Source organism: Sus scrofa, chromosome 2 (assembly GCF_054392235.1).
Source record: "Sus scrofa isolate SSC_HxYL_T2T_F1_AM1 chromosome 2, Sscrofa_HxYL_maternal_Yorkshire_Landrace_v2.0, whole genome shotgun sequence".
Classification (NCBI taxonomy): domain Eukaryota; kingdom Metazoa; phylum Chordata; class Mammalia; order Artiodactyla; family Suidae; genus Sus; species Sus scrofa.
Window position 1 is genome coordinate 86,574,062 of NC_139384.1, and position 23,912 is coordinate 86,597,973.

General features: G+C 55.3%; 2 protein-coding genes across 2 annotated transcripts; both read left to right on the forward strand.

Annotated features, from left to right (window-relative positions):
* The first annotated feature begins 717 nt into the window (after positions 1-717).
* On the forward strand, positions 718-21,341 carry LMNB2 (lamin B2). Its single transcript, XM_003353991.5, has 12 exons — positions 718-1,030; positions 9,647-9,783; positions 13,143-13,299; positions 13,425-13,550; positions 15,524-15,694; positions 15,771-15,896; positions 16,200-16,420; positions 16,549-16,837; positions 16,918-17,025; positions 17,527-17,646; positions 17,794-17,907; positions 18,523-21,341. The coding sequence occupies exons 1-12, from the start codon at positions 749-751 to the stop codon at positions 18,562-18,564; spliced, it is 1,893 nt and encodes a 630-aa protein (XP_003354039.2). The 5' UTR covers positions 718-748; the 3' UTR covers positions 18,565-21,341.
* A 434-nt stretch (positions 21,342-21,775) lies between these two features.
* On the forward strand, positions 21,776-22,940 carry TIMM13 (translocase of inner mitochondrial membrane 13). The gene is made up of 3 exons (XM_003353990.5): positions 21,776-21,909; positions 21,996-22,064; positions 22,235-22,940. Exons 1-3 carry the CDS (start codon positions 21,790-21,792, stop codon positions 22,331-22,333), a joined length of 288 nt encoding a protein of 95 aa, XP_003354038.1. The 5' UTR covers positions 21,776-21,789; the 3' UTR covers positions 22,334-22,940.
* The last annotated feature ends 972 nt before the right edge of the window (positions 22,941-23,912 follow it).

Below are 23,912 nucleotides of genomic sequence, written 5' to 3' on the forward strand. Positions count from 1 at the left end.
AGTCATCATGCTGCCCATAACATCCCCATGGCATTTATCTTATAACTGGAAATGTGCACCCTTTGATGCCCTTCACTGCTTCAAACCCTCCACTCCAGCCACCAATCTGTTTTCCGTGTACATGAGCTTGGGTTGTACACCTGAAATTAGCACGACATTGTAAATCAACCAAAGTTCAATTTTTTAAAAAAGAAAGAAACACATACACACAAGAGAGAACTGCAAAACTTTACTTATAGACATAATAAGACATTCAAATAAAAGTTAGTGATTCAGGATTGACAGATGTAGGAAAACAGACAATCTCACACATTGCTTCAAAACTGGAAATTGGTAAACCTCTTCGGAGGACAACCTGACACTATTTATAAGCGGCTGGGGGATTTTTGGTGTTGTTTCAGGATTTTTAGATTTCACATATGGGTGAGATCACGGAACATATTTCTGAGGTTTCTTCACCAAATTTAATTTTAATGAGGCTCTAAAGAGGTAGGTAGGTTACATGAGTGGGGAAACTGAGGCCCGAAAAGAAACCAGGCATCACACAGTGGCAGAGCTGGAATTTGGAGCGGGCAGTTGGGCAGTCGTCCCGCGCCTGCTGAGTTGATGACAGCGAGGGAAACGGAGCGGGAGACTACAGCTCCCGGCGTGCGGCGCGCGGCTCCGGTGGGACTACAAGTCCCAGGCTGCCCCGTGGCGGTGGCGGCGGCGGGCGGCGGGCGCCATCTTGGTCGGCGGCGCGGATTGAATGAGCCCGCCGAGTCGCGGCCGCCGTTCTGAGCCGCGCGGACCCCGAGCCGCCGCCGCCGCCGCCGCTGCCGCTGCCATGGCCACGCCGCCGCCTGGCCGCGCGGGCGGGCCCGCTACGCCGCTGTCGCCCACGCGCCTGTCGCGGCTGCAGGAGAAGGAGGAGCTGCGCGAGCTCAATGACCGCTTGGCGCACTACATCGACCGCGTCCGCGCGCTGGAGCTGGAGAACGACCGGCTCCTCCTCAAGATCTCCGAGAAGGAGGAGGTGACCACGCGCGAGGTGGGCGCGGGCGCCTGGATCTTCGCTACGGCGGGCGGGCCTCCGAGGGTCCCACGGGGTTCGGGGACCCTCGTGCGAGAGGGGGCACTGGGGCGGGTTCTGCCCAACCGAGGTGTCCCCAGGGGTTGCGGGGGCCCCGGGCTAGGGTCGCACGTTTCGTTGGGCCCCGGCCTCTGAGGGTCTCCAGAGGGTTTGGGGGACATCTCCCATGCGAGAGGTGGAGACTGGCGCTGGCTCCGCCCACCGAGGGGTCCGGGAAGATCTCGGGGATCCCTTGAGTGAAGGTTGCATGCTGGGGCGTGCCCCTGCTTGAGGGACCCCGCGAGAGATTAAAGGGATCCTGAGTGAGGGTTGGAGGTCAGGATGGGCGCCTACAAGGGACCCCAGGGGTTTCTGGGGTACAGCACCCCCGCAAGAGCTGGAAACTAGCACCGGCCCCATCCACCGAGGGATCCCGGACGATCTGGGGATCCCCTGAGAAGGGTGCAGACTAGGGCGAATCCCGTTCTCTGATGGGTCCCTGAGGATCTGGGGAGCTTTGAGTGAGGGGTGCACACTGGAGCAGGTGTTTCACGTATTTCACGAGTGAGGAGTGCATTCTGAGGCTGACCAGTTCCTTGAAGGGGACCCAGGGGATTGTGGGTGCCCTGACAAGGGGTACACACGGGAGGAGACCTATCCTCTGAGGCATACTTGATGGGATCTCAGTGGAGGTTCCTGAATGAGGGATGCAGACTGGGCTGGTCTATTTCCTGAGGGATCCCTGGAGGAGTGGGGAGGGGGGCTGTGGGAGTGGTGGAAGTGGGGCAGGCCCCACCCACCGAAGAGTCCGAGGAGATCTAGGGGGCCCCTAAATGGTGGGATGTGAGCCAGCATAAGCTTTGCCCCTAAGGGAGTTTTGGGGAATCTTGGGATGTGTTTGGGTGTTCAAGTGTCCTAGGAGAAAACTTGGAGTTTCTTGGGGTCTCTAAGGAGACTGGGAGGCCACAGCTCTCTGAGGGGGTTCTAAGGAGGAGTGGAGGCTCTCAGGGGGTTTCCTGGGGTGACTCAGGTGCTCTCGGTTCTCTGTGGAACTTTGCAATGGTCCAGTGATGAATCCTGGGGAGTTTGGGGATTGGAATGGGGCTGAGTAGTAGGCTCAGTCTTTTTTTTTTTTTTGTCTTTTTAGCTATTTCTTTGGGCTGCTCCCGCGGCATATGGAGATTCCCAGGCTAGGGGTCAAATCGGAGCTGTAGCCACTGGCCTACGCCAGAGCCACAGCAACACGGGATCCAAGCCATGTCTGCAACCTACACCACAGCTCACGGCAATGCCGGATCATTAACCCACTGAGCAAGGACAGGGACTGAACCCGCAACCTCATGGTTCCCAGCCGGATTCATTAACCACTGCTCCACGACGGGAACTCCAGTAGGCTCAGTCTTAACAGGGCCTGGGGTGGGTGGGGAAGCATCTGATGTCTCCAGGTCCCTTGGGCCTCAAGACCCCCTTGGCTGATGGAAGCCTAATAGTCTGTGGCCCCTGCCTCTCCCTTTCCCTGCAATATGAGGAGTAGGGGAGGCATGAGGTCTTGGGGAACCAGGGGAAGTTTTGGTGCAGACTGAGGGAGTAGGGCCTGGATAAGCCCTGCGCTCAAGAGGGTGGGTGTCTGGGGGTCTTGGATGTGGTCTGTCCTGACTGGCTGCCAACCTAATGCCCTCCCTTTCTCCCACCGGTTAGGCCAACCAAAGGGCAGGTTCTCTAAATCAGGGCAGGAGTGCCCACCACCACGTGGTTCCCCCGTGGGAGGGTCAGTTAGGTCCTGAAGGTAGCATTTAGCTCCTCCCCATCCAGAGAATGGGCCAAGTGACCGACTTCTGGGAGGAGAAGAGGGGTGGGGTGCTGGGGGGAGGCATATTTCTGGGAACCACTTAGCCTCTGTGTGACCTTGGGCAAATCACTAAACCTCTCTGTGTCTCAGTGTCCCCTTTGTAAAGTGGAAATAATAAATAACCACCTTTTGGGCTTGTTTGTGGGGCCACAATGAGTTCACATTTGTTTGGAATAAAAGCAAAAAAAATAGAGACAGGTATCCACAGGACTCCATGGGCTCTTTTGTTCCTGGTTAATGGTCTCCAGACAGGGATTGGATATAAGGTATGGCTTGGGTGTTCTGGAGTGAGAAGATCTCGTGGTTGTTAGTGTGTACTAGGTGGTCTGGGGTTGATTAAAACTTGGGATCCAAACCCTGCTTTTAATCTGTGACTTTGGGCAGGTCACTCAGTCTCCCAGAACTTTGGTTTTGTCATCTGTACAATGGGGCTGGAATTGCCTGACCCAGAGCCTGTGGTCATTCCCCTTGCCTCTTGTCCTGCCTGCAAGCGGGATGAACCACCACACTGACTTTTGGGGGTGCCGGTCCCACCGAATGGGGTTGTGCCCTAGAGCGCTTGCAGGGGTTGGGCCTGGAGATCCTGATCTGGCCCCGTATGTCTGGGCAGCATCAGGACTTACTCTCCAGCTGCTGAGGTGGTTGCAGGACAGGACCAGCGGGTGGGAGCGGGGGAGGCCCTGCCCCACTGTGAGCCTGAGGGCAGTGCTCAGGATCTAGGGCACCCAGGTGACAGGTGTGTCCCCAGTTGGAATAGGGGGTTCCCACGACCTTGCTCTCTTAGAGCTTGGGGTTGAGGTGACAAATGCCCCTCGTAGTGGGTCAGTGGAGGGAGCCAATAACCTCTTGTGTGGAGCAAGTGACCCGGAAATGGCTGTGGGCTACCAAAGGTCCGGTGTTTGATAGGTGGGCACGGCAGGGTTCCTGGAGCAGCCTGGGCTCTGGCTGGTGGTGAGTAGGTCAGTTGCACAGAAGGCGTGGTATGGTAGGACCCAGCACTTTAACTGTGTGGCCGCTTCTCACCTGTAAAGACTGTGCCTCTAGAGGACACTGAGTAAACTCTGGGGACATCTGTGGTTGTCATACTGGGGGCTCCACTGGGTTGAGCGGGTGGCAGCTAGGGATGTTGTTCCACACCCCACAATGTCCAAGATGGCCCCCTACAGAGGACAGTCTGGCCCCAAATGCCATTGTCAAGGCTGGGAAGCCATTTAAGGAACCCTTTGATGATGTCATTTAAAACGTTGTGAGCATATTGTGTGTGTGTAATCGAGCCGAAGTGTCCAAGTGCGTAAAGTAGAGGAAAGTTCCCGTGTGCAAGCCCAGCCTGGCCTGGCCTTTCCCCTCGGAAGTCAGCTATACATTGTCCGGCTGAGCGGTACCGGGGTGAACAGCCAAGTGCACATGTCACCGGAGGGTTTCTGGCAGGCTGGGGGCTGGCCAGATTTCTGTGAGAGGGATCCTGTGTGCTGGGGGCAGGAGGGGACCAGGGAGGGAGCAGGCTTCCCGGGGGAGCCTCCTCAGCCAGGTTTTAAGTTCCTCCAGGCTTTGCTTTCTTTCCCTTACTGCCCAGGTGTCCCATTGCTGTGGGGTGAGGGTTCCCTTGGTGGACCCAGGAAGCAGGAGCTGAGCACTGGTTTGGGGACAACCAGTGTTTGCCTGTGGTTCTAAACCTAGATGGTTTTCTTCCCCAGGGACACAGACAGGTCCTCAGGGGGGCAAGTCTGGGACCCCGGGAAAAGGCCATCTCGGGTTACATGAACCCCACTCCCACCACGGCAACACATTAGCACATTTGTTGGGATTCCTTAAGCTCAGCACTTGTGCAGCCCCGTAAAAGACAAAACAAAAGGCCCAAGCTGTGCCCAGGGCTGTCCAGAGAACACCTGTTTACTGGTCTGAAAGAGCCTTTGTGACACCAGCCATCTGTTCGTCCCAGTGCTGGAGATGGGGTTCGGCAGATATTTTCTGGAAAGGGCGAGAGTTGCTTTCAGCTCTGCGTGCAGATGGTCTCAGGTAGGAGCAGGCAGCTCTGGGGACAGTGCCACAGACAGTACACAGAGGAGTGGGCCACATTGCTTGCTAATAAAGCTTTATTTATACACACCAAAATGTGTGTTTCATATGATCGCCTGTGTCACAAAATACCTTTTTTGTTTTCACTTAGCCATTTAAAAATGGATACTAGTCAGGTTCATTAATCACTGAGCCACGGTGGGAACTCTGGTTTCTTTTTTTTTTTAATTGTGAGCCACGCCTGGAACTCTGGGATTGTGTTTTTCACAAATTGAAGGTTTGTAATAATCTTGTATTGGACGAGTCTGTTGCACCGTTTTTCCAACAGTATTTGCTCTCTTCAGGTCTCTGTGTCATATTTTGGTAATTTTCTAGATATTTCAAACTTTGCCCCTTTTTTGTCTTTTTAGGGCTGCACCCTCGGCATGTGGAAGTTCCCAGGCTAGGGGCTGAATTGGAGCTGTAGCGGCTGGCCTACGCCATAGCCACAGCAACGCCAGATCCAAGCCGCATCTGTAGCCTATACCACAGCTCATGGCAACACTGGATCCTTAACCCACTGAGTGAGGCCAGGGATTAAATCTGTGTCCTCATGGATGGCAGTCAGATTCTTACCTTGCTGAGCCTCATTGGGAACTCCTCCAACTTTTCATTTTATTGTATTCATCATGATGATCTGTCATCAGTAACCTTTGCTATTACTATTGCAAAAAGATTACAACTCACTGAAGGCTCAGGAGAGGGTTAGCATTTTTTAGCAATAAAGTATTTTAAAATAAGGATGTATATTGTTTTTTTAGACATAATGTTTTTGCACACTTAACATAACATATGCACTGGGAAACTAACCAATGACCTTGACTCACTTCATTGCAGCGGGGGTGGGAGGGAATCTGGAAGGGAACCAGCTGGATCCTGCAGTCTGCCTGCACTTTACCAAGACCCCCAGAGTTAGCCAAGATGGCCGGAGCAGGTCCAGGACAAGGGTCTGGTGGGGTCCCCAAGTTCTCAGCTGCAGAGATGAACATGTGATGTGTTTGAATTACTTGAGCTTAGTTCTCAGGCGTTTCAGGTGCACAGACAGGTGAGGGCAACACAGTCCCCATCAGTGTCTCAAGTCAGTGTGGCACAGCTCCCACGTCACTCAGCCCTGCTCAGGTCTCCTTGGTTGCCTGATGTCCTCTTGGCCCCAGGACCCCTTGGGCCTCCTGACTGGACCCTGCTGGGCTGTGATAGTTCCTTCACCTCTCCTGGTCCGTAATGTCTTGGACAGTGTGAGGGGTGTCTGGAATGTTGTGGGTGCTCCCCCCTTGGGTTCACCTGCTGTTTTCTCATGGGCAGGCCGGGCCAGGGGCACAGTGGTATCTCAATGGATTTTTTTGGGGGGCGGTTATTTTAGGGCCATACCTGCGGCAAATGGAGGTTCCCAGGCTAGGGTTTGAATCAGAGCTGTAGCCTCTGGCCACGGCCACGGCCACGGCCACAGCCACAGCCACGCAAGATCCAAGCTGTGTGTGCAACCTACACTGCAGCTCACGGTGACACCGGATCCTTAACCCACTGAGTGAGGCCAGGGATTGAACTCACATCTTCATGTTCCTAGTCAGGTTTGTTAACTGCTGAGCCATGAAGGGAACTCCATTAATGGAATATTTTAAAAGTCAGGGAGTTCCCTTGTGGTGAAGCAAGTTAGGGATCTGCTGTTGTCGCTGTAGCAGCTTGAGCAATTGCTATGGCGCGGGTTCATTTCCTGATCTAGGAACTTTCACATGCCAGGGTACGAAAAAAAAAAAAAATTAAAGCTGAAGTCCACAGTGGACAAGTGTCACGTGCTGGGTTTCCTTGGTCCTGAGCTGCACAGCCTCTGTTCCCATCTCCCCTTGATTTCCTACTGTATCGGTCCATCTGAGCCCCTCTTGCCCTGAGCAGAGGCCAGAGAGAAAGGGCCCCCATAGGAGCCTGGTCTGTGGAGCTGAAGATCTTGCTTGAGGCCCCTACCTAGGTGCCAGGCCTTCCCTTGGGCTTCAGAGAGTTCTGGAAGGTGAGATGGTGGGAGAAAGGGCAAAGACACTTGTGTGAACCCAGGCGTCCAGCTATCTTTGGATAGTGGGATCGGCCACCCTTGGTGACTGTGGGGTTCATTCCAGAAGGCTGAAATGGAGGTGGGTGGATAGGGCACAGGAGGGAGAAGCTTGCCTTGTCTTTGTGGCAGCTCAGAATTGCCCCAGGAGACTGCTGCACCCTGAACCTTGACAGCTCAGGCAAGGGCATTGTGCTGCCTATGCCTTGCTTTTCCCATCTGTGAAATGGGTCCCTGCTGAGGGATGAAATCACCAGGGGCGCTGGATTGAGGCAGGATAGCTAGACCCAGGCCATAGGGGGTGGGCGTCTCAGACTGGCTGTTAAATCCCACCTCTTCTTGATTTGTCCTGATCTGTCCTGACATTCTGTTTTTGTTTTTTTTTTTTTTTTTTGTCTTTTTAGCTATTTCTTGGGCTGCTCCCGCGGCATATGGAGGTTCCCAGGCTAGGAGTCGAATCGGAGCTGTAGCCACTGGCCTACGCCAGAGCCACAGCAACGCGGGATCCGAGCCATGTCTGCAACCTACACCACAGCTCATGGCAATGCCGGATCGTTAACCCACTGAGCAAGGGCAGGGACCGAACCCGCAACCTCATGGTTCCTAGTCGGATTCGTTAACCACTGTGCCACGACAGGAGCTCCATGACATTCTGTTTTAACTTTGAAAAGTCCCACATCTGCTCGGTCCCAGGCCAACAAGGATGGTGGCCACCCTGCTAGGGAGCAAGTCCTTGGCAGCTGTCCTGAGCCTCCCTCAACTCAGGGCCCTTTTCCATGGAAAGGAGGGGAATGACCTTCGCAGGAGCTCAGCTAACCTCCAGCACAGACACCTGCTGCTACTTGTAGCTGTGTGGGAAATGGTGCCTCTTTCAAACCTAGCTGCCTTGTCATCCTCTGCCAGCCCCAGAAAGGGTTTTAGCAACTTTTTTTTTTTTTTTTTTTTTTGTCTTTTTGCTATTTCTTTGGGCTGCTCCTGAGGCTAAGGAGGTTCCCAGGCTAGGGGTCGAATCGGAGCTGTAGCCACCGGCCTACGCCAGAGCCACAGCAACACGGGATCCGAGCCGCGTCTGCAACCTACACCACAGCTCACGGCAATGCCGGATCGTTAACCCACTGAGCAAGGCCACGGATCGAACCGGCAACCTCATGGTTCCTAGTCGGATTTGTTAACCACCGCGCCACGACGGGAACTCCGGGGTTTTAGCAACTTTACTGAGGTATAATTCATGCACTTCACCCACTCAAACCCTACTTTTAAGTTCAGTAGTTTTTCATATATTTAGAGCTGTGCAACCATCACCACTATCTAATTCTAGAACATTCTCATCACCCCCAAAAGAAGCCCCTTCCTGGAGAGGGGCAAGATAGGGGTAGGAGATTAGGAGGGACAGTCTACTATGTGTAAAGCAAAAAAGCTGCAAAGATACATTGTATAACAGGGAGTGTAGTCCATATCTTATACTAACTACAAATGGATTACAACCTTTAAAAATTGTGAATCACAAAAAAGTGTGTGAATGTTGTGAACTTGTAACTTACATAATCACCTACCTCCCAAAAAAAAAAAAAAAAAAATCACAGTTTAAAAAAAAAAAGAAACCGGAGTTCCCATTGTGGCTCAGTGGTTAATGAACCTGACTAGTATCCGTGAGGACGTGGGTTTGATCCCTGGCCTCACTCAGTGGTTGAGGATCTGGCATTGCCGTGAGCTATGGTGTAGGTCACAGACGCAGCTTGAATCTGGTGTTGCTGTGGCTGTGGCGTAGGCCAGCCGCTACAGCTCTGATTCGACCCCTAGCCTGGGAACTCCCATATGCTATGGGTGCAGCCCTAAAATGACAAAAGAATATATATATATCTAGACTTTAGTGGTCACCTCCCCTCCCTCTCTGCAGCCCCTGGCAATCACTAGCCCACTCTGTCTCCGGATGTGCCTGTTCTGGACGTTTCCCATCCGTGGAGTCACACTGTGTGTCCTTCTTTGTCTGCTTCTCCCCATGGTCTCAACATCCATCCACGTGGTAGTGAGTGTTGGTTGCTTCTCTCCCTTTCACAGCTGAGTGATGCTCCTGAGTGTGAAGGGACCGACCTGTCCATCTGTTGATGGACACTTAGGTTGTTTCCACCTTGGGGCTGTTAGGAGTGAGGCAGCTGTGAACGGGTGGGTTCAGGTTTTGTGTAGCTGTGTGTGTTCTTTCTCCTGGGCGGATGCCTGGGAGAGGAATTGCTGGGTCAGTGGTTGCCGTGTTTAGCCGTCACAGGAACCGCCAGACTTCTGTGGCGGCTGCACCTTTTTAATCCCCCAGCTGTGTGTGGAGCTTCTGTTTTCTCCCCGTCCTCACTGACATTCTCAATGGACGTAGCCATCCTCGTGGGGTGAGGTGGTGCCTCGCAGTCCTATTAGTTGCAAACATTTGTAAACACAGCCCTGTGTCCCTTGATGTGGGGTGGGGGGACAAGGAGGTCAATAGGGAATCTGAGTTGTGTGCCCAGCTGGCATGTAACCTGGTGGGGGCCAGTGATATGGGCGGCAGGCAGGATGGAATAGCCCCGGGGTTGGCGGGGCCAAGCCAGCGGGGCAGTGTTGGGTGAGTGGGTGCTGTGTCGGGGGTGGGGGGGCCTTCATCTTGGCTTCGCTGTGCCCCCAGGTGAGCGGCATCAAGACGCTGTACGAGTCGGAGCTGGCTGATGCCCGCAGGGTGCTGGACGAGACGGCCCGGGACCGGGCCCGGCTGCAGATAGAAATCGGGAAGCTAGGAGCCGACCTGGAAGAGGCCAACAAGAGGTGGGGGTGCTGCTGGTGTGATGTTGCCTGATTCCAGGGTGCACCAGGGGGCCAGGGCAGGGGTGGTCGACCTCTATGTGGTGGTGCTCTTGTCTGTGCCGGCCTCCCAACTTGGACAGCCCTTCTGGGAGAGGGCTGCTGGTTGCGGGGATGGCCCCTGTGGCTTGGCCCTCTGGCTGCCCTGTCCAGAACCTTTATACCCCCAACATAATTTGACCATGGGAAAATGTGAAACCCAGCAGCTCAGGAGTTCCCATTGTGGCTCAGTGGGTTTAGAATCCGACAGTGTTCATGAGGACACGGGTTCTATCCCTGGTCTTACTCAGTGGGTTAAGGATCCGGCATTGCCACAAATTGCAGCATAGGTTGGATCCCACCTAGGTTGAACTGCAGCGCCAATTCAACCCCTAGCCTGGGAACTTCCATTTGCTGCAGGTGTGGCCCTAAAAAAAAAAAAACAAAACCCCAAAAAACCAGCAGCTCTGCTGGGACTGAATCCACTGTAGCTGGTAGTTCTGGGCCTGACTCTACTTCCCCAGAGAAGGGGCGCCCCAGCCACAGAGCCCAGCCTCAGCCCCTGTGTCACCTCTTGTGTCTCCCACCCCGGGAAGCTGAGGGCCTACATACAACTGTAGATTCCTAGCTACAGGTTCCTAACCCACTGTGCTATAGCGGGAACTCTTTTTTTTTTTTTTTTAATAATTAATAGACTTTTTTTTGGCCGCGCCTATGACATGTGGAAATTCCTGAGCCAGGGATCATACCCACACCACAGCAGTGATCCCAATCACTTCAGTGACAATGCTGGATCCTTAACCTGCTGAACTACCAGGGAACTCCCCATTTATTATGTGGGGTGTTTTTTTTGGTTTTTTGTTTTGTTTTGTTTTGTTTTTTGTCTTTTTAGGGCCGTACCCACAGCATATGGAGGTTCCCAGGCTAGGGCAAATCAGAACTATGGTTGCCGGCTTACACCACAGCCACAGCAATGCAGGATCAGAGCTGTGTCTGCAACCTACATCACAGCTCATGGCAGCGCCAGATCCTTAACCCACTGAGCAAGGCCAGGGATCAAACCTGTGTCCTCATGGATACTAGTTGGGTTGGTTAACTGCTGAGCCACAACGGGAACTCCTTATTATGTTTTTGAACTAAAAAGTGATCTCTGCTTCTTGGAATAGATTAAGAAAACCCTAGAGTCAGCACTGCCTGCCTCCAGCTGCTCTCTGTAGCAGCATGGATTCTGGAACCTTCTGGACACCTTTAACCCTGGGTGTTGCTCTGGGCCAAAAATTCACATTTCTTTCTGCTTATCTTTGTTCTTCCCAAGTTGAGAAGGCAGATAATGCATCTAATTTAAAGAGATCCTCGACCAGTCCAGAATCACCTCTGCCAATCTGGCACATTTCTTTCCTGCCTTTTTAAATTTAAACTCAAAGTGGACGCCATTAGACAATGCAGCGTGTTTTCTGCTGGCGAGCTCCACCATCCACCAATGGTGCCTGTGGCGCAGTGCCATCCCAGTCCCTGGGCTGTGTCAAAGGCTCCTGTGACCGTCCACAGTCAGAATGGTCCCTTCCCTGGCCCCCCTGGCAGGGAGGAAGGCTTCCTGGGCTGCCCGCTGGCCCTCACACTGAGAGCTGAGCCCTTGCTGCAGAGACGTGGGTACATGTAACCCCCGACAAGGTGAACCCCCCTGGCTGGTGCTTTTCTTTTCCTAGAGTATTTTGGAAACCCTGTGATGACAGAAATGCAGGTGGCCATCTGGAGGACCTAAGAAGCAGGCCAGGTTCTCCCGCCTAATCCTCCAGGAATTAGTGTTAGGCGGGGGCGGGATCTGCCCTACTGTGCCTCATGCTCCTAAGAAGCAGGCACTTAAGCCAATGAGGCCGCCAGTGCCCCTCCGTTCTGGCCCCTTCCATGTTCTGCAGAACCCTAGAAGGGGGTGAGGTTGTTGAGCTTTTTACGTTTCCTGACGCCGTGCTTCCATCACCCTGGCCTCGTTGCTGTCTAGGCCTGCACACCTCACCCCAGGCCTCAGGCCCAGGCCCCCCTCCTTCACGGGCCGTGGAAGTATAGCTTCTGTGGGGCCCCCCACCACTTCATCTGCCCTTGAAACACACACTCACATCTGAGGGGCAGCAGATCTCTGTTGTCTCCACCCACGGAAAAGTTCCGCCCTATAGACAGTGTTTCCATGAAGCTGGCCTGCAGGTGCACAGATTCTAGTTTCCCCAAACTCTCTGGGGAAATGGGGTCTGTAGCCCCTTGTAGGTAAAGAACCAGGGCTGTGTGGTTTAAGCTCAAGAGCATGGGCTGGGGGGACCCCAGACCCTCATGGTGTGACGCCTGCATAGAGCTCCTGTCTCAAGGGCTGGTGTTGAGAACATAGCCTGGCAGCTGAAGTCACTGGGCTTTATGCCTCCATAAAGGTGTGGTGTCCCTGGTGGCTCTCACCTTGGACGGACCTGCCCTCGGGATACCAGGGATGTCTGTGGTTGTCAGGACCAGGCAGGTGGAGGGGGTGCCAGGGATGCTGCTCCACCTCTTGGTATCCATGGGGAGAGACCCTGCGTGTCCCCACTGTTGCTGGGCATGGCCCAGTTCCAGTTCTGTTTGTTTGTTTGTTTTTTCGGGCCGCACCTGCAGCATATGGAAGTTCCCAGGCTAGGGGTCAAATCAGAGCTGTAGCCGCTGACCTTACACCATAGCCACAGCCACATGGGATCCGAGTTGCATCTGCGACCTACACCACAGTTCACGGCAATTCCGGATCCTTAACCCACTGAACAAGGCCAGGGATTGAACTTGTGTTCTCATGGATGCTAGTCAGATTCATTTCCGCTGAGCCACGACGGGAACTCCCTCAGTTTCAGTTCTTTGCTGGGGAACTGGGGAAGCTTTCAGCCCCAAGAAGACATAGGACAAGAATCAGAAATGCTCACTCTATTAAGAGTTATGTGTTAAAATATCCTTTGTATCTTACATATTTATAGTTGCAAGCCATTAATTGTCTATTAGAAGCAGGGCGAGGTCACCTGAAATAGTTTAAGTTTACAAATGAGATCAACTTTTCCAAGGTCAGGGTTTTAATTTATAACTTTCATAAATTATAGATGAATTTTTTAAAAAATTAGAGTCCTTCCCTCATTGATCCCTCCTGTGTCCAAAAGTCTCAAAGAAGGACATCGATGTCCTCGAGGCTTCTTTTGAGTCGCTGCTGGGGCGTGTGGTGCAGAGCAGATTTGAAGAAGATGAGGCTCCGTTACTGAGAGCAAGGGTTGATCAGGGCCCCGGGCCCAGAGACAGGTGTGAACTTGGCCTTGGGCTACCCACTAACTTCTACTCCTGACTTTCAGCGCCAAGAAGAGGGAGGGTGAGCTCATGGGGGCCCAGGACCGCATCAGGGACCTGGAGTCCGTGTTCCACCGGAGTGAGATGGAGCTGGCCGCTGCCCTCAGTGACAAGCGTGCCCTGGAGAATGACGTGGCGGAGCTGCGGGCCCAGCTGGCCAAGGTAGCGTCTGCGGTGCTGGGGGCTGGCCCCGCACATGCCCCGTGGGTGTCTAAGGTGATCCTGGGGCCCCGAGGAGCACCTACTGCAGCAGACAGAGTCACCAGCTTCTTGTCCTGTGTCTCCAGGCAGAGGACGGTCATGCGGTGGCCAAAAAGCAGCTTGAGAAGGAGACGCTGATGCGCGTGGACCTGGAGAACCGCTGCCAGAGCCTGCAGGAGGAGCTGGCCTTCCGCAAGGATGTCTTTGAGGAGGTGGGTCCCTCTCGGTGGCCTGGGTGCCCCTCCATCCTGCCTTGGGGGTCCGGGTGTCCTTGGGCATGTGGCCATGACACCCTGATCCTCCCTCCATCGTCACATGGCTGTGTTCCCTCTGTCTCCTTGGACTAAGGGCCCCCCGGATAGTCTGGGATACTCTTGAGGCCCTTAACCATGTCCAAAGTCCTCTTTTCAAAGAAAGTCACACTCACAGGTCCTGGGGATCAGGACATGGATACACCTTTTGGGGGTGGGGGGTTGGGGGGGCACCATTCAACCCACGGCAGACCCAATCCTGACCTCTTCATCTCTGGACCTCTGGGCCTCGGCTCCTTGGCGTGGCCAGACCTGGCCTGAAGCCACTAGGGGTCCCCGGCAGGTAGTGTGGGGTTTCTGCACCCGCTGGGGCCAGCAGGGTGCTCGTGTGGGCACCCAGCATTCCTGAGCCTGTCCCCTGGGCCCTCCCACCTCATCACAGCCCATTGTGTTGTCATAGCCAGGATGGAACCTGGGGCCGGGCGCTCTGGTGCTCACTTCTGGGGACGAGCGCTGGTGGGAAGGATGTCCATGCAGCTGCGCAGTGGCTTCTGGCTCCAGCCGGGCCCGGCTCTAGCTAGAGCTGCCAGGAGCTCCAAGGTGGAGCCCACATCTGTCGAGGAGCCCGTGAGGAGGCTGTAGGGGGCAGGAGGGTACCCCACAAGGGGTCTCTGAGGCGGGCTGTAGAGGGTGTTCTGCCATGTTCTTGGGTCTTTGTAAACATGCTTGGCTTCCTTTAGAAATGTTCCCGCTGTTCTCATAATCCGTGCTCGTGATGAGGGCCTGGGTTCTGTAGCTTGAGTTTTGTAGTAAAGAGCTTCCCTTCCCTGGAGCTGCCCCGCCTGCCCTTCACCCCACTGTCATCTGGTCAGTTTCTGGTGCGTGTGGCGGAGGTGTCTGTCGACTGGTCACTGTCTCAGCCCACTGCTGTCCTGAGGGCCAGTATCTGTCTTAGACCCCAGGCACCTGGGATGGGCTCCATTAGGGATTCTTCTTTTGGTAACAGCTTTATTGAAATAGTTCCGTAGGAGCAAGTTTTCAAAGCTTATAGTTTAGAGTGGGTTGTAGTCCATTCAGAGTTGTGCTGCCATCACCTCTTCATTCCAGAAAATTCCATCTCCCCAGAAGGAAACTCTATACCCATTGCCATGAGCATTCTGGTTTTTTTCACCTAACTTCTTGTTGTTGTTGTTTGTTTTTTTAGGGCTGCACCCGCGTCATATGGAGGTTCCCAGGCTAGGGGTCAAACCAGAGCTTTAGCCGCTGGCCTACACCACAACGACAGTAACGCAGGATCCAAGCCGTGTCTGTGTGACCTACACCACAGCTCATGACAACACCAGATCCTTAACCCACTGAGTGAGGCCAGGAATCGAACTTGCATCCTCATGGATACTAGTTAGATTCATTTCCACTGAGCCACGACAGGAACTCCAACAACTATTTTTAAAGCATACAATTAATTTAATGATATTTAATACAATTCAGAGTTGTGCAACCATCATCTCTAATTCCAGAACATTCCATCACCCCCAAAAGAAAGCTTATCTTCTTCAGCAGTCACCCCCATCCCTCCCTGCCAGCCCCTGACAACCGGAACCCACTCCCTATATCTGGATGTGTCTGTTCTGGACCTTTTCCATCCATGGACTCCCACACCGTGTGTCCTTCTGTGTCTGCTTCTCTGAGCATCATGGTCTCAGGGTCTCTCTACATGGTAGCGAGTGTCTCTGCTTCTCTCTTTAGGCTGAGTGATGCTCCCGTGCATGGAGGACACGTGTGTTGCTCAGCCGTCAGCTGGGACTCCTAGGTGGGGCGCTTCTAGGTGCGGTGGCTGTGACATGTGCTGTAGGGAGTGAACAAGGGACCCAGCCCCATGGTTGTCAGGGATCCTGTGAGCAGGGCAGGGCGGTCAGCATGTACTGTGTTCCCAGGAGGTGCGGGAGACGCGGCGGCGGCACGAGCGGCGCCTGGTGGAGGTGGACAGCAGCCGGCAGCAAGAGTACGACTTCAAGATGGCACAGGCGCTGGAGGAGCTGCGGGCCCAGCACGATGAGCAAGTGCGGCTCTACAAGCTGGAATTGGAGCAGACCTACCAGGCCAAGGTGCACGGCCGTGGAAGGGCGGGACACGCTGGCTCCCCTGTCCCACCCGGGCCCTCACATCACCTTGTCCCCACAGCTGGACAACGCCAAGCTGAGCTCCGACCAGAATGACAAGGCCGCCAGCGCCGCCCGGGAGGAGCTGAAGGAAGCCCGCATGCGGCTTGAGTCCCTCAGCTACCAGCTCTCCAGCCTCCAGAAGCAGGTACCTCTTGAGCCCCTCAGCCCTGGGACTTTGGTGGTGGCACAGCCGTGAATGCCAGGCACCCAGTGATGCCCTGTCCTCCTCCCCTGCCCCTGTTGCCCCTGAGCCCTGAGTGGGGCTGTGGGCTGCCCAGCTGCTGGACCCTCGGTTCTCCCAGGGCCTGGGCTCTGTCCACAGTCCATGCTGGGGGGCCTTCCCTCCCACCTTCAGCCCTGTGGCCACCTGCCTGTGGCCCCGGAAAGCAGGGAGGAAGCCTGGACTTGGGTGGCCACTGCTTATGACATGTGTGGACCCCCACCCCAGGCGAGCGCGGCTGAGGACCGGATCCGTGAGCTGGAGGAGACGATGGCAGGGGAGCGGGACAAATTCCGGAAGATGCTGGATGCCAAGGAGCGGGAGATGACAGAGATGCGGGATGTGATGCAGCAGCAGCTGGCTGAGTACCAGGAGCTGCTGGACGTCAAGCTGGCCCTGGATATGGAGATCAACGCCTACCGCAAACTCCTGGAGGGCGAGGAGGAGAGGTGGGGGCAAGGAGGGGGTAGGTGGGTGGCTGAGTGTAGCTGTCTGTCCACCTGGCACTGTCCTGTGCTGAACCATCCACTCTCCAGCCCCCAGTCACTCCTTGCCTCCCACCGCCTCCCCACTGCAGGCTGAAGCTGTCCCCTAGCCCCTCATCGCGGATCACGATTTCGCGAGCCACTTCGAGCAGCAGCGGCAGCAGTGTGTCCATGGCTGGGCGCTCAGGCCGCAGCAAGCGGAAGCGGCTGGAGGTGGAGGAGCCGCTGGGTACGGGCTCGAGCGGCATCGGCTCAGGCAGCAGTACCAGCAGCAGCAGCAGCTTCCACATGGCCCAGCAGGCCTCGGCCTCGGGCAGCATCAGCATAGAAGAGATTGACCTGGAGGGCAAGTTTGTGCAGCTGAAGAATAGCTCGGACAAGGTGAGGCCACTCACCCCCACCCGCTGGGAGGCCCTGGGGTCTTCTCCGAACTGTGTGCCATTGTCCATCTTCCCTGCCAGGATCAGTCTCTGGGCAACTGGAGGATCAAGAGGCAGGTCCTAGAAGGGGAAGAGATCGCCTACAAGTTCACGCCCAAGTACGTGCTGCGGGCTGGCCAGACCGTCACGGTAGGTGGCTGCGGAGGGGCAGGCAGGTGGGCTGGGGGGTGCCAGTGGGTGGGTGGGACAGGGTGTGAGGAGCGGCTGGGAAGGGGTGGGGGGACACAGTTCTGATATCAGCCACCTGCTATCACGGATCACCTGGACCAGCATTTCTTTCTTAGGCTTTCCCTGCAGCCCTGGGGAGGCCTAGGTGATGTGCCAGGGCCCACAGTGGCAGTGCGCCTGAGTCCAGGCTGGCAGCTGTTGGCGAGAGATGTAACGGGCACAGGGTCCAGGGCTTCCCATCCCAGCTTGGCCTATTTGTTGAGATGAGAGCCCTTGGCCACTGTGAACCTCAGTCTCTTCTTCCTACCCTGCTGATGATCATCCTCGGGCAGGACCCATGAGGCCTGGAAGGATTAAATGCCCAGAGCATCAGGGGGGCCTGTGATAGAGGGCTGGCTGGTGGCACATGCCTCTGGGACCTGAGCCGACATTAACCCAGAGGTTCTCCTATTGTGTCCCCAGGTGTGGGCGGCCGGTGCAGGGGTGGCTCATAGCCCCCCATCCACGCTCGTGTGGAAGAGCCAGAACAGCTGGGGCACTGGTGGGAGCTTCCGGACCGTCCTGGTCAACGCTGACGGGGAGGTGGGTGCCTTCCTCCACCTCAGTCCTGGGGTCCCTCTGGAGGTGGAGCCTGGGCCAGTCTTGGCATCCAAGCACCGTGACCCTCACCTGTGAGCTGAGTCCCTGGCATCTGGGGTCGGCGTGTTCTGTAGCTCTTGTCTCCCACAGGAAGTGGCCATAAGAACCGTGAAACAGTCCTCAGTGGCACGGGAGGCCGAGAATGGGGAGGAGGCTGAGGACGAGGCCGCTGAGTTTGGAGAGGAGGATCTTTTCCATCAGCAGGTAGAGGCTCCGGGCAGCGCAGGAACACCCCACCCCACCCCCACTGCCACGGGCCCTGGTCCTGTGGCTGCCCTGGGCAGAGCTGGCCTTGGCCAGGCCACAGCGCTCACAGCCGCGGGGCCAGGAGTCCTTGTCTCCTGGGCTTGGCTATCATGTGGTCCTCAGGTACTGGCCTGGGCACCCCAGGAGTGGAGTGTTGAAAGCCAGCTCCATCACAGAGGGACCTGGTGCAGCCCCAAGGGTTCTCGTCGAGCCCTGTTCCCATCTCTCCTCCATAGTGAGAGGCTGGTGACTTCATGGCCTTCGGGAGCTGATGGGGGCCCCGGGGACCACACTGAATTAGATGTAAATATAAGACTCTTCTGGGGTCTGAAATAACTGTAACATGTCATTTAGCTCAGAACATAGGTGAGGGAGACATGGAAGGTTCTGGAACAGGGGCCACTGAGGCTGAAGCCACCAGCCCTGTCATCTTGTTGGGAGCGAGCTTCCTGTGGTGGCTCTGGTCCAGCCCCTCTCTGACAGGGGTGGGGGAACTACCAGCTACCTGCCTGGCCAGGTGGGCGCATGCCCTCCTGGGCTCACCTGACTGCAGCTGTCCACGCTTCCTTCCAGGGGGACCCGAGGACCACCTCTCGAGGCTGCCGCGTGATGTGAACCAAACGCGCCTCATCACACGTCTTTCTTTACCCAGAGCCACTGAAGACTATTTTTATATCATTGGCTTTAGTCCTTGGTACATTTCTAGAGAATTTTTAAGCAAACTGCCAGAGCGTGGGGGTGGGTCTCTGCTGATCTTTCCTGTCGGTGGGTTTCCCTGGACCCTTCATCACCACTGTCCAGACTGTCTCAGTGCCCCATCATCTCACCTTCGAATTCGAGGCCCTGGAAGCTAGTGGCTGACAGGCTGCTGGTTTTGGGGCCTGTCCACTGCCTCGGTCTCCACTGCGGCTGGGGGCCAGGGTGAAGAGGAGGTCTTGAGGTGGACAGCAAAACTGCAGGAATTCAATTGTCGTTTGTTTTATTAAGCTTTTAAAAAACCAAATTCATAATCCAGGTTCTGACCTGGTGGGGGGCAGGGGTGTCCCATCGGACGTTGGTGACCCAGCCCAGCGGGGACGGGGTGAGGGGTTGGGAGCAGCTGGGAATCACAGGCTTTGGCCTCCAGCCTGGGCTTTGGCAGTTTGTTCCTGCTCTCCCGGTGGGACTCGGGGCGCCTGGGATGGGCCCCCTGGTTCTCTCTCTGGCTGCTGGACCCTCAGGTTTCTGGAGCTTTCTGCAGTTGAGTTCCTCACCTGGTGGGGCAGGAGAAAGGGAAGCCTGGGGCACAGGGACGATCCCATTCTAAAACTTGTGCCCAGCTAAGTGTGGAGGGGCCAGTGTGACAACCTCAGAGGCAAACGCCTTGGGCTCCCGCACATCCACGTGTAACCACTCCCTGCCCCCTGTTGGGAGGAGGGTGACTTAAGAGGAGCCACTGGACTCCCCACTCTGGCTCTGCCTTGCGCGAGGGGGCCCGCTGTCTCTGTGTCCTTGGGCACATCGTGACGTGCTGGTTTCCTTTGTAACTTCCTTGCTGAAATGATGTCTTAGGCCTGCCAGTGCCAGCTGACCCCTCCACGATGGCTCCACGTTGTGCTCAGCTTCTGGCCATCGGAGACCCCCTCCCCACATCAGCTTACCTTTGACACCCCTGCCACATAGATACACAGAAGTTATTTTTTTAACGGATATTTATTTTTTTACATTGGTCAGTACACAGATTGCCGGTATCCCACCTCAGGGGCTCACACACCAGGGTCACCAGGACAGTCCCCCTTGGGGGGTGGCGTAGGGGGACCGTCTCAGTGGGCCCTGAGCACCGGACGGCAAACGTCCTTCAGAAAGTGCAGCTTGAGTCTTAGAGACGCAATACTGAGCCATGGAGGCAGGCTGGCCCCTGAAAGCGGGCAATTTCTATGCAGCCTGAGCGCCAGCCCCTCGGACTTCACTCTGCCTCCTTTCCTTGGGAATTGCTCACCACAAGGCCTGGCCAGGAAAGTGCCCATGTGATAAAACCAGCGCTGCTGCTGAGTCCACAATCTCCCCGCAGCCCCTGGCTTTAAGTCCACAGCCACTGAGCTCCTGGACAGGGACACCCCTGTGGAAGGAGACGCATCTCACCAGAGCCTCGCCTCTCGGGGAAGGTGCAGGCCCCTGGTGAGCATTTCCTGCCCTGGCAACGCACCATCCCCACCCAGTGTGTGACCTTCCCCAAGAGTGAGAGGCTTCCAGGCCTCTGAGGCCGTGGGCTGTTCCCCACCCCTCCCCATAGCAGGAAGTGAGGGCTAGTGAGGGTCTGGAGGGCGTGATGAGGTGCTGGGAGGGTGGGTGGAGGTGACCCCTAATCATGTGGAAACTGCACTGGGCTCAGCCACATCCTTCAAGGTATTTTGGAAATTTGGGGGTCAAAGCTATGTCCTGGCTTTTGGGTCTGAATTGCTGACACAATTTGGCAGGCAGGGCTTCTGGCCCAGAAGGAAGGGAGAGGGCCCTACCCTCACTGCCGGCCCAGAAAAACCAGCCCCAGGGTTGCACTGGGGCCTGCAAGAGCCCCCAGGCTCCCTGGCTGGGATTGTTCCTCGCAGGTGATTTGCCTCAAAGCCACCTTTTGGTCATATCCCTGCCCCACAGTTGCCTGGATGAGGTCTTGAGTGGACCCTAGAGGTGGCCCAGGCAGGCACTGAGGTGCCTTTGGTGGGTATGCTGGGCTGGTGGCCAGTTATGGCTGGAGTTGGATAACAGTTGTGGATATTCAAGTATTTGGAAACAAGAGTCCAATGTTAAAATGGCAGCCATAGCCTAGGAAACAATTTGCACTTGCCCTTTAACATGCTTAACTTTCAGCCATTTAAATGATGCCGAAGTGATTCTTTTTTCTAAGCCCTTGTCATGTGACTGCAAGTAACTGTAGCACCAATTTAGAGAAAACTCATTCTCGGCCCAGCCCAGGGAAGGAGTGGCCTACAAGGATGAGGTCGGCAAGGCAATCCCTGGGAGACACTGCTGCCTTTCCCCCGGGGCCTGGGTGCTCACCTAAGACTTGGGCGTTCAGCTGTTTTCCTAACAGCAAGGCTTCTGACTTGGGGTTTTTACTCACACGGTCTTCCCAGCAGTTCTATTTATATCAGCATATCCGAGTTGGGACTGACATTCCTCAAGGACATTAAAGCTACTGGAAAGGTCTTAATTCCAACCCGTAAGGGATCATCTGTACAACATGCTGGTGGACTCGGCTTCAAGAACCCGGCTGTCTGGACACATTTCAGACATCTGTGGGTGATTTTTAAGATGCATGCCAAACGTGTGTTTTGCTTTCTCCAATGATTTGTAATATACCTTTTATGACTGGAAACTTTTATACAACACTCCAATAAACATTTTGGTTTTAAAAATCTCCCTCTGAGTTCACTCCGACGCCAGCCAGCTGGAGCGGGAGCTCTCATCCTCTAATGTTCCTAGTTTGACCCGCTATCCTAGTTTTTGGCATTCCTCACCCACGGGTTTCACCAACGCCCCTTTGGCCACGTGACACGCCCATGTCCCTCCCCGGGCTCAAGGTCTAGTGTAGAAGTGCCCGCCGCCTCGTGCGCACGCGCGGCGAGACCCGCGGGGGGCGGGGCCTGAGCGCGGAACCCTGGGCCTCCATCCGTCTCGGGGAAATCGGCGGCGGCCTGCTCCTGTTGCGCATGCGCGGGACTCCCCCCGCGCGGTAAGGGTATCCCGCCCGCCCATGCTCCCTCGTGCCCGGACTCCATTTCCCGTGGGTCCACGGGGCGGCCCACTTCCGGCGCGGGTTGGGGAGGGCGCACGCGGCCGCACTCCAGTTGACTTTGCGGAGATATGGAAGGCGGCTTTGGCTCGGATTTCGGGAGCTCCGGCAGCGGGAAGCTGGACCCGGGGCTTATCATGGAGCAGGTGAAAGTGCAGATCGCCGTGGCCAACGCGCAGGAGCTGCTGCAGGTTCGGGGCCGGGCCGGGGGCGGGGCTGAGGGTGGTCGGGGCCCCTGGGAGAGGAGTCGCAACTGAGCGCTCGTGTGTCCCCACAGAGGATGACGGACAAGTGCTTCCGGAAGTGCATCGGGAAGCCGGGGGGCTCCTTGGACAATTCGGAGCAGGTAAAACCCAGGGAGCCAGACTGGTCGTGGGCCCCGACCGACAGGGAGGTCTCTGCGCCTGCGCGGACTAACGGGGCGGTGCGGTGGGCACGTGCGCAGTCCGCTGCTGGGAGTGTTGGGGGTCCCAGCCAGCGGTCCAGACCTGAGCCCCGCGCCCTCCCCGTCCCTAGAAGTGCATCGCCATGTGCATGGACCGCTACATGGACGCCTGGAACACCGTGTCCCGTGCCTACAACTCTCGGCTGCAGCGAGAACGAGCCAACATGTGATCGCGACGCGCCAGCAGCCCACTTCCCACCCCACCCCACTCCCAGTTCCATCTCCATAAATGCTGTTTGTGAGGCGGGGGCCAACGTGTGCGTGCTGCCTGCCAGAAGTTTATGAGGACCAGACTGGTGCTGGGACAGTTGGTATTCTGTCTCTCCGTGCCCCGTTCGCGCACACGTGCCGGCGAGTGTAACTTGCGTCTGGGGGGCCCCTGGCCCGGGTGGTGCCTTCCCTAGTGCCCCTGTTACCGAATTGTGTCATATGGACCCTGTTGGGGGCCGGCTTAGGCTCTATGTCTCCTAGGGGGTGTTCTTTTTCTGTTCCGTGGAGCCTGAAGCTGAGATGGACACAGCACAAGCTTTATTCAGCAGTTAAAGTATGGAGACGCGTGAACAAACGAACTCACAGATCAGCTTCTTAGCTGGCGAGAGGGGCTTAATTTTAACAAGGAGGCCTGTGTGTATGTCTACGCGGGAAGGGGCTGAGCTTTTTCCGAGGGAGTGGGGTGCCACCTCTTTTTTATCTTTTTTGGTCTTTAATGTCTGGTCGAGGCTGCGGATGCGTGTGTTATTTAATAAGCTAATGTAGTAAAATCCACACATAATGAGACAGCGTTTGTTGGAAGTCAGATTTGCCACCATTTTCCTCCCAGCAGGGTTTCGTGGTTTTGTTTTTGTGTGTATGTGTCTTCGTGTTCTATGCATTAGGATTAACTGAAAGTTAATCTTTAAAGATTTCTGTTCACTCCTACTAAAAGGTGGGGTGGTGGTTGGCAGGTTTTGAGCAGGGACCTCCTTCCTGCAAAAGGTCAGGGTGGATAGGTTGTGAGGAAAGGGCTGGAGCAGCTCTGGTGACAAACTACTCCCTTCCTTATTATTGCTCATTCCTTTTTTTTTTTTCTTCTTCTTTTTTTTTTTTTTTTTTAATGGCTGCAGGTGAGGCCTATGGAAGTTCCTGGGCCAGGGATTGAATTCAAACCAAAGGACTTCCCTTGTGGCTCACAACATAACTACATGGTGTTGTTTCTACAGTGGCTGTGGTTCTGTCCCTGGCTCGGCAATTTCCATATGCTGCAGGAGTGGCCAGTTGTTATAAAAAAAACAAAAAGAAGAAGAAGAAGAATGAATCTGAGCCAAAGCTATGACTTACGTTACACCTGTGGCAATTCAGGATCCTTTAACCTGCTGTGCCAGGCCAGAAACTGGAGCCGCTGCAGCCAGATTCTTAATCTACTGTGCCACAGTGAAAACTCCCTGCCCTCATTCTTTTTTTTTTTAATTTTTAAATTTTATTTATTTATTTATTTATTTATTTTTGTCTTTTTGCTATTTCGTGGGCCGCTCTCGCGGCATATGGAGGTTCCCAGGCTAGAGGTCGAATCGGAGCTATAGCTGCCAGCCTACGCTGGAGCCACAGCAACGCAGGATCCGAGCCGAGTCTGCGACCTACACCACAGCTCACGGCAATGCCGGATCCTTTAACCCACTGAGCAAGGGCAGGGATCGAACCCGCAACCTCATGGTTCCTAGTCGGATTCGTTAACCACTGCGCCACGACGGGAACTCCTTTGCCCCTCATTCT

Bases quoted from the DNA above. Each gene is read 5' to 3' on its own strand.
- LMNB2 (XM_003353991.5), top strand. From the start codon at position 749: ATGAGCCCGCCGAGTCGCGGCCGCCGTTCTGAGCCGCGCGGACCCCGA. The intron at 17,647-17,793 runs GTGGGTGCCTTC...TGTCTCCCACAG, and splicing joins TGGTCAACGCTGACGGGGAG to GAAGTGGCCATAAGAACCGT. The intron at 17,908-18,522 runs GTAGAGGCTCCG...GCTTCCTTCCAG, and splicing joins AGGATCTTTTCCATCAGCAG to GGGGACCCGAGGACCACCTC.
- TIMM13 (XM_003353990.5), top strand. From the start codon at position 21,790: ATGGAAGGCGGCTTTGGCTCGGATTTCGGGAGCTCCGGCAGCGGGAAG. The intron at 21,910-21,995 runs GTTCGGGGCCGG...GTGTCCCCACAG, and splicing joins ACGCGCAGGAGCTGCTGCAG to AGGATGACGGACAAGTGCTT. The intron at 22,065-22,234 runs GTAAAACCCAGG...CCCCGTCCCTAG, and splicing joins CCTTGGACAATTCGGAGCAG to AAGTGCATCGCCATGTGCAT.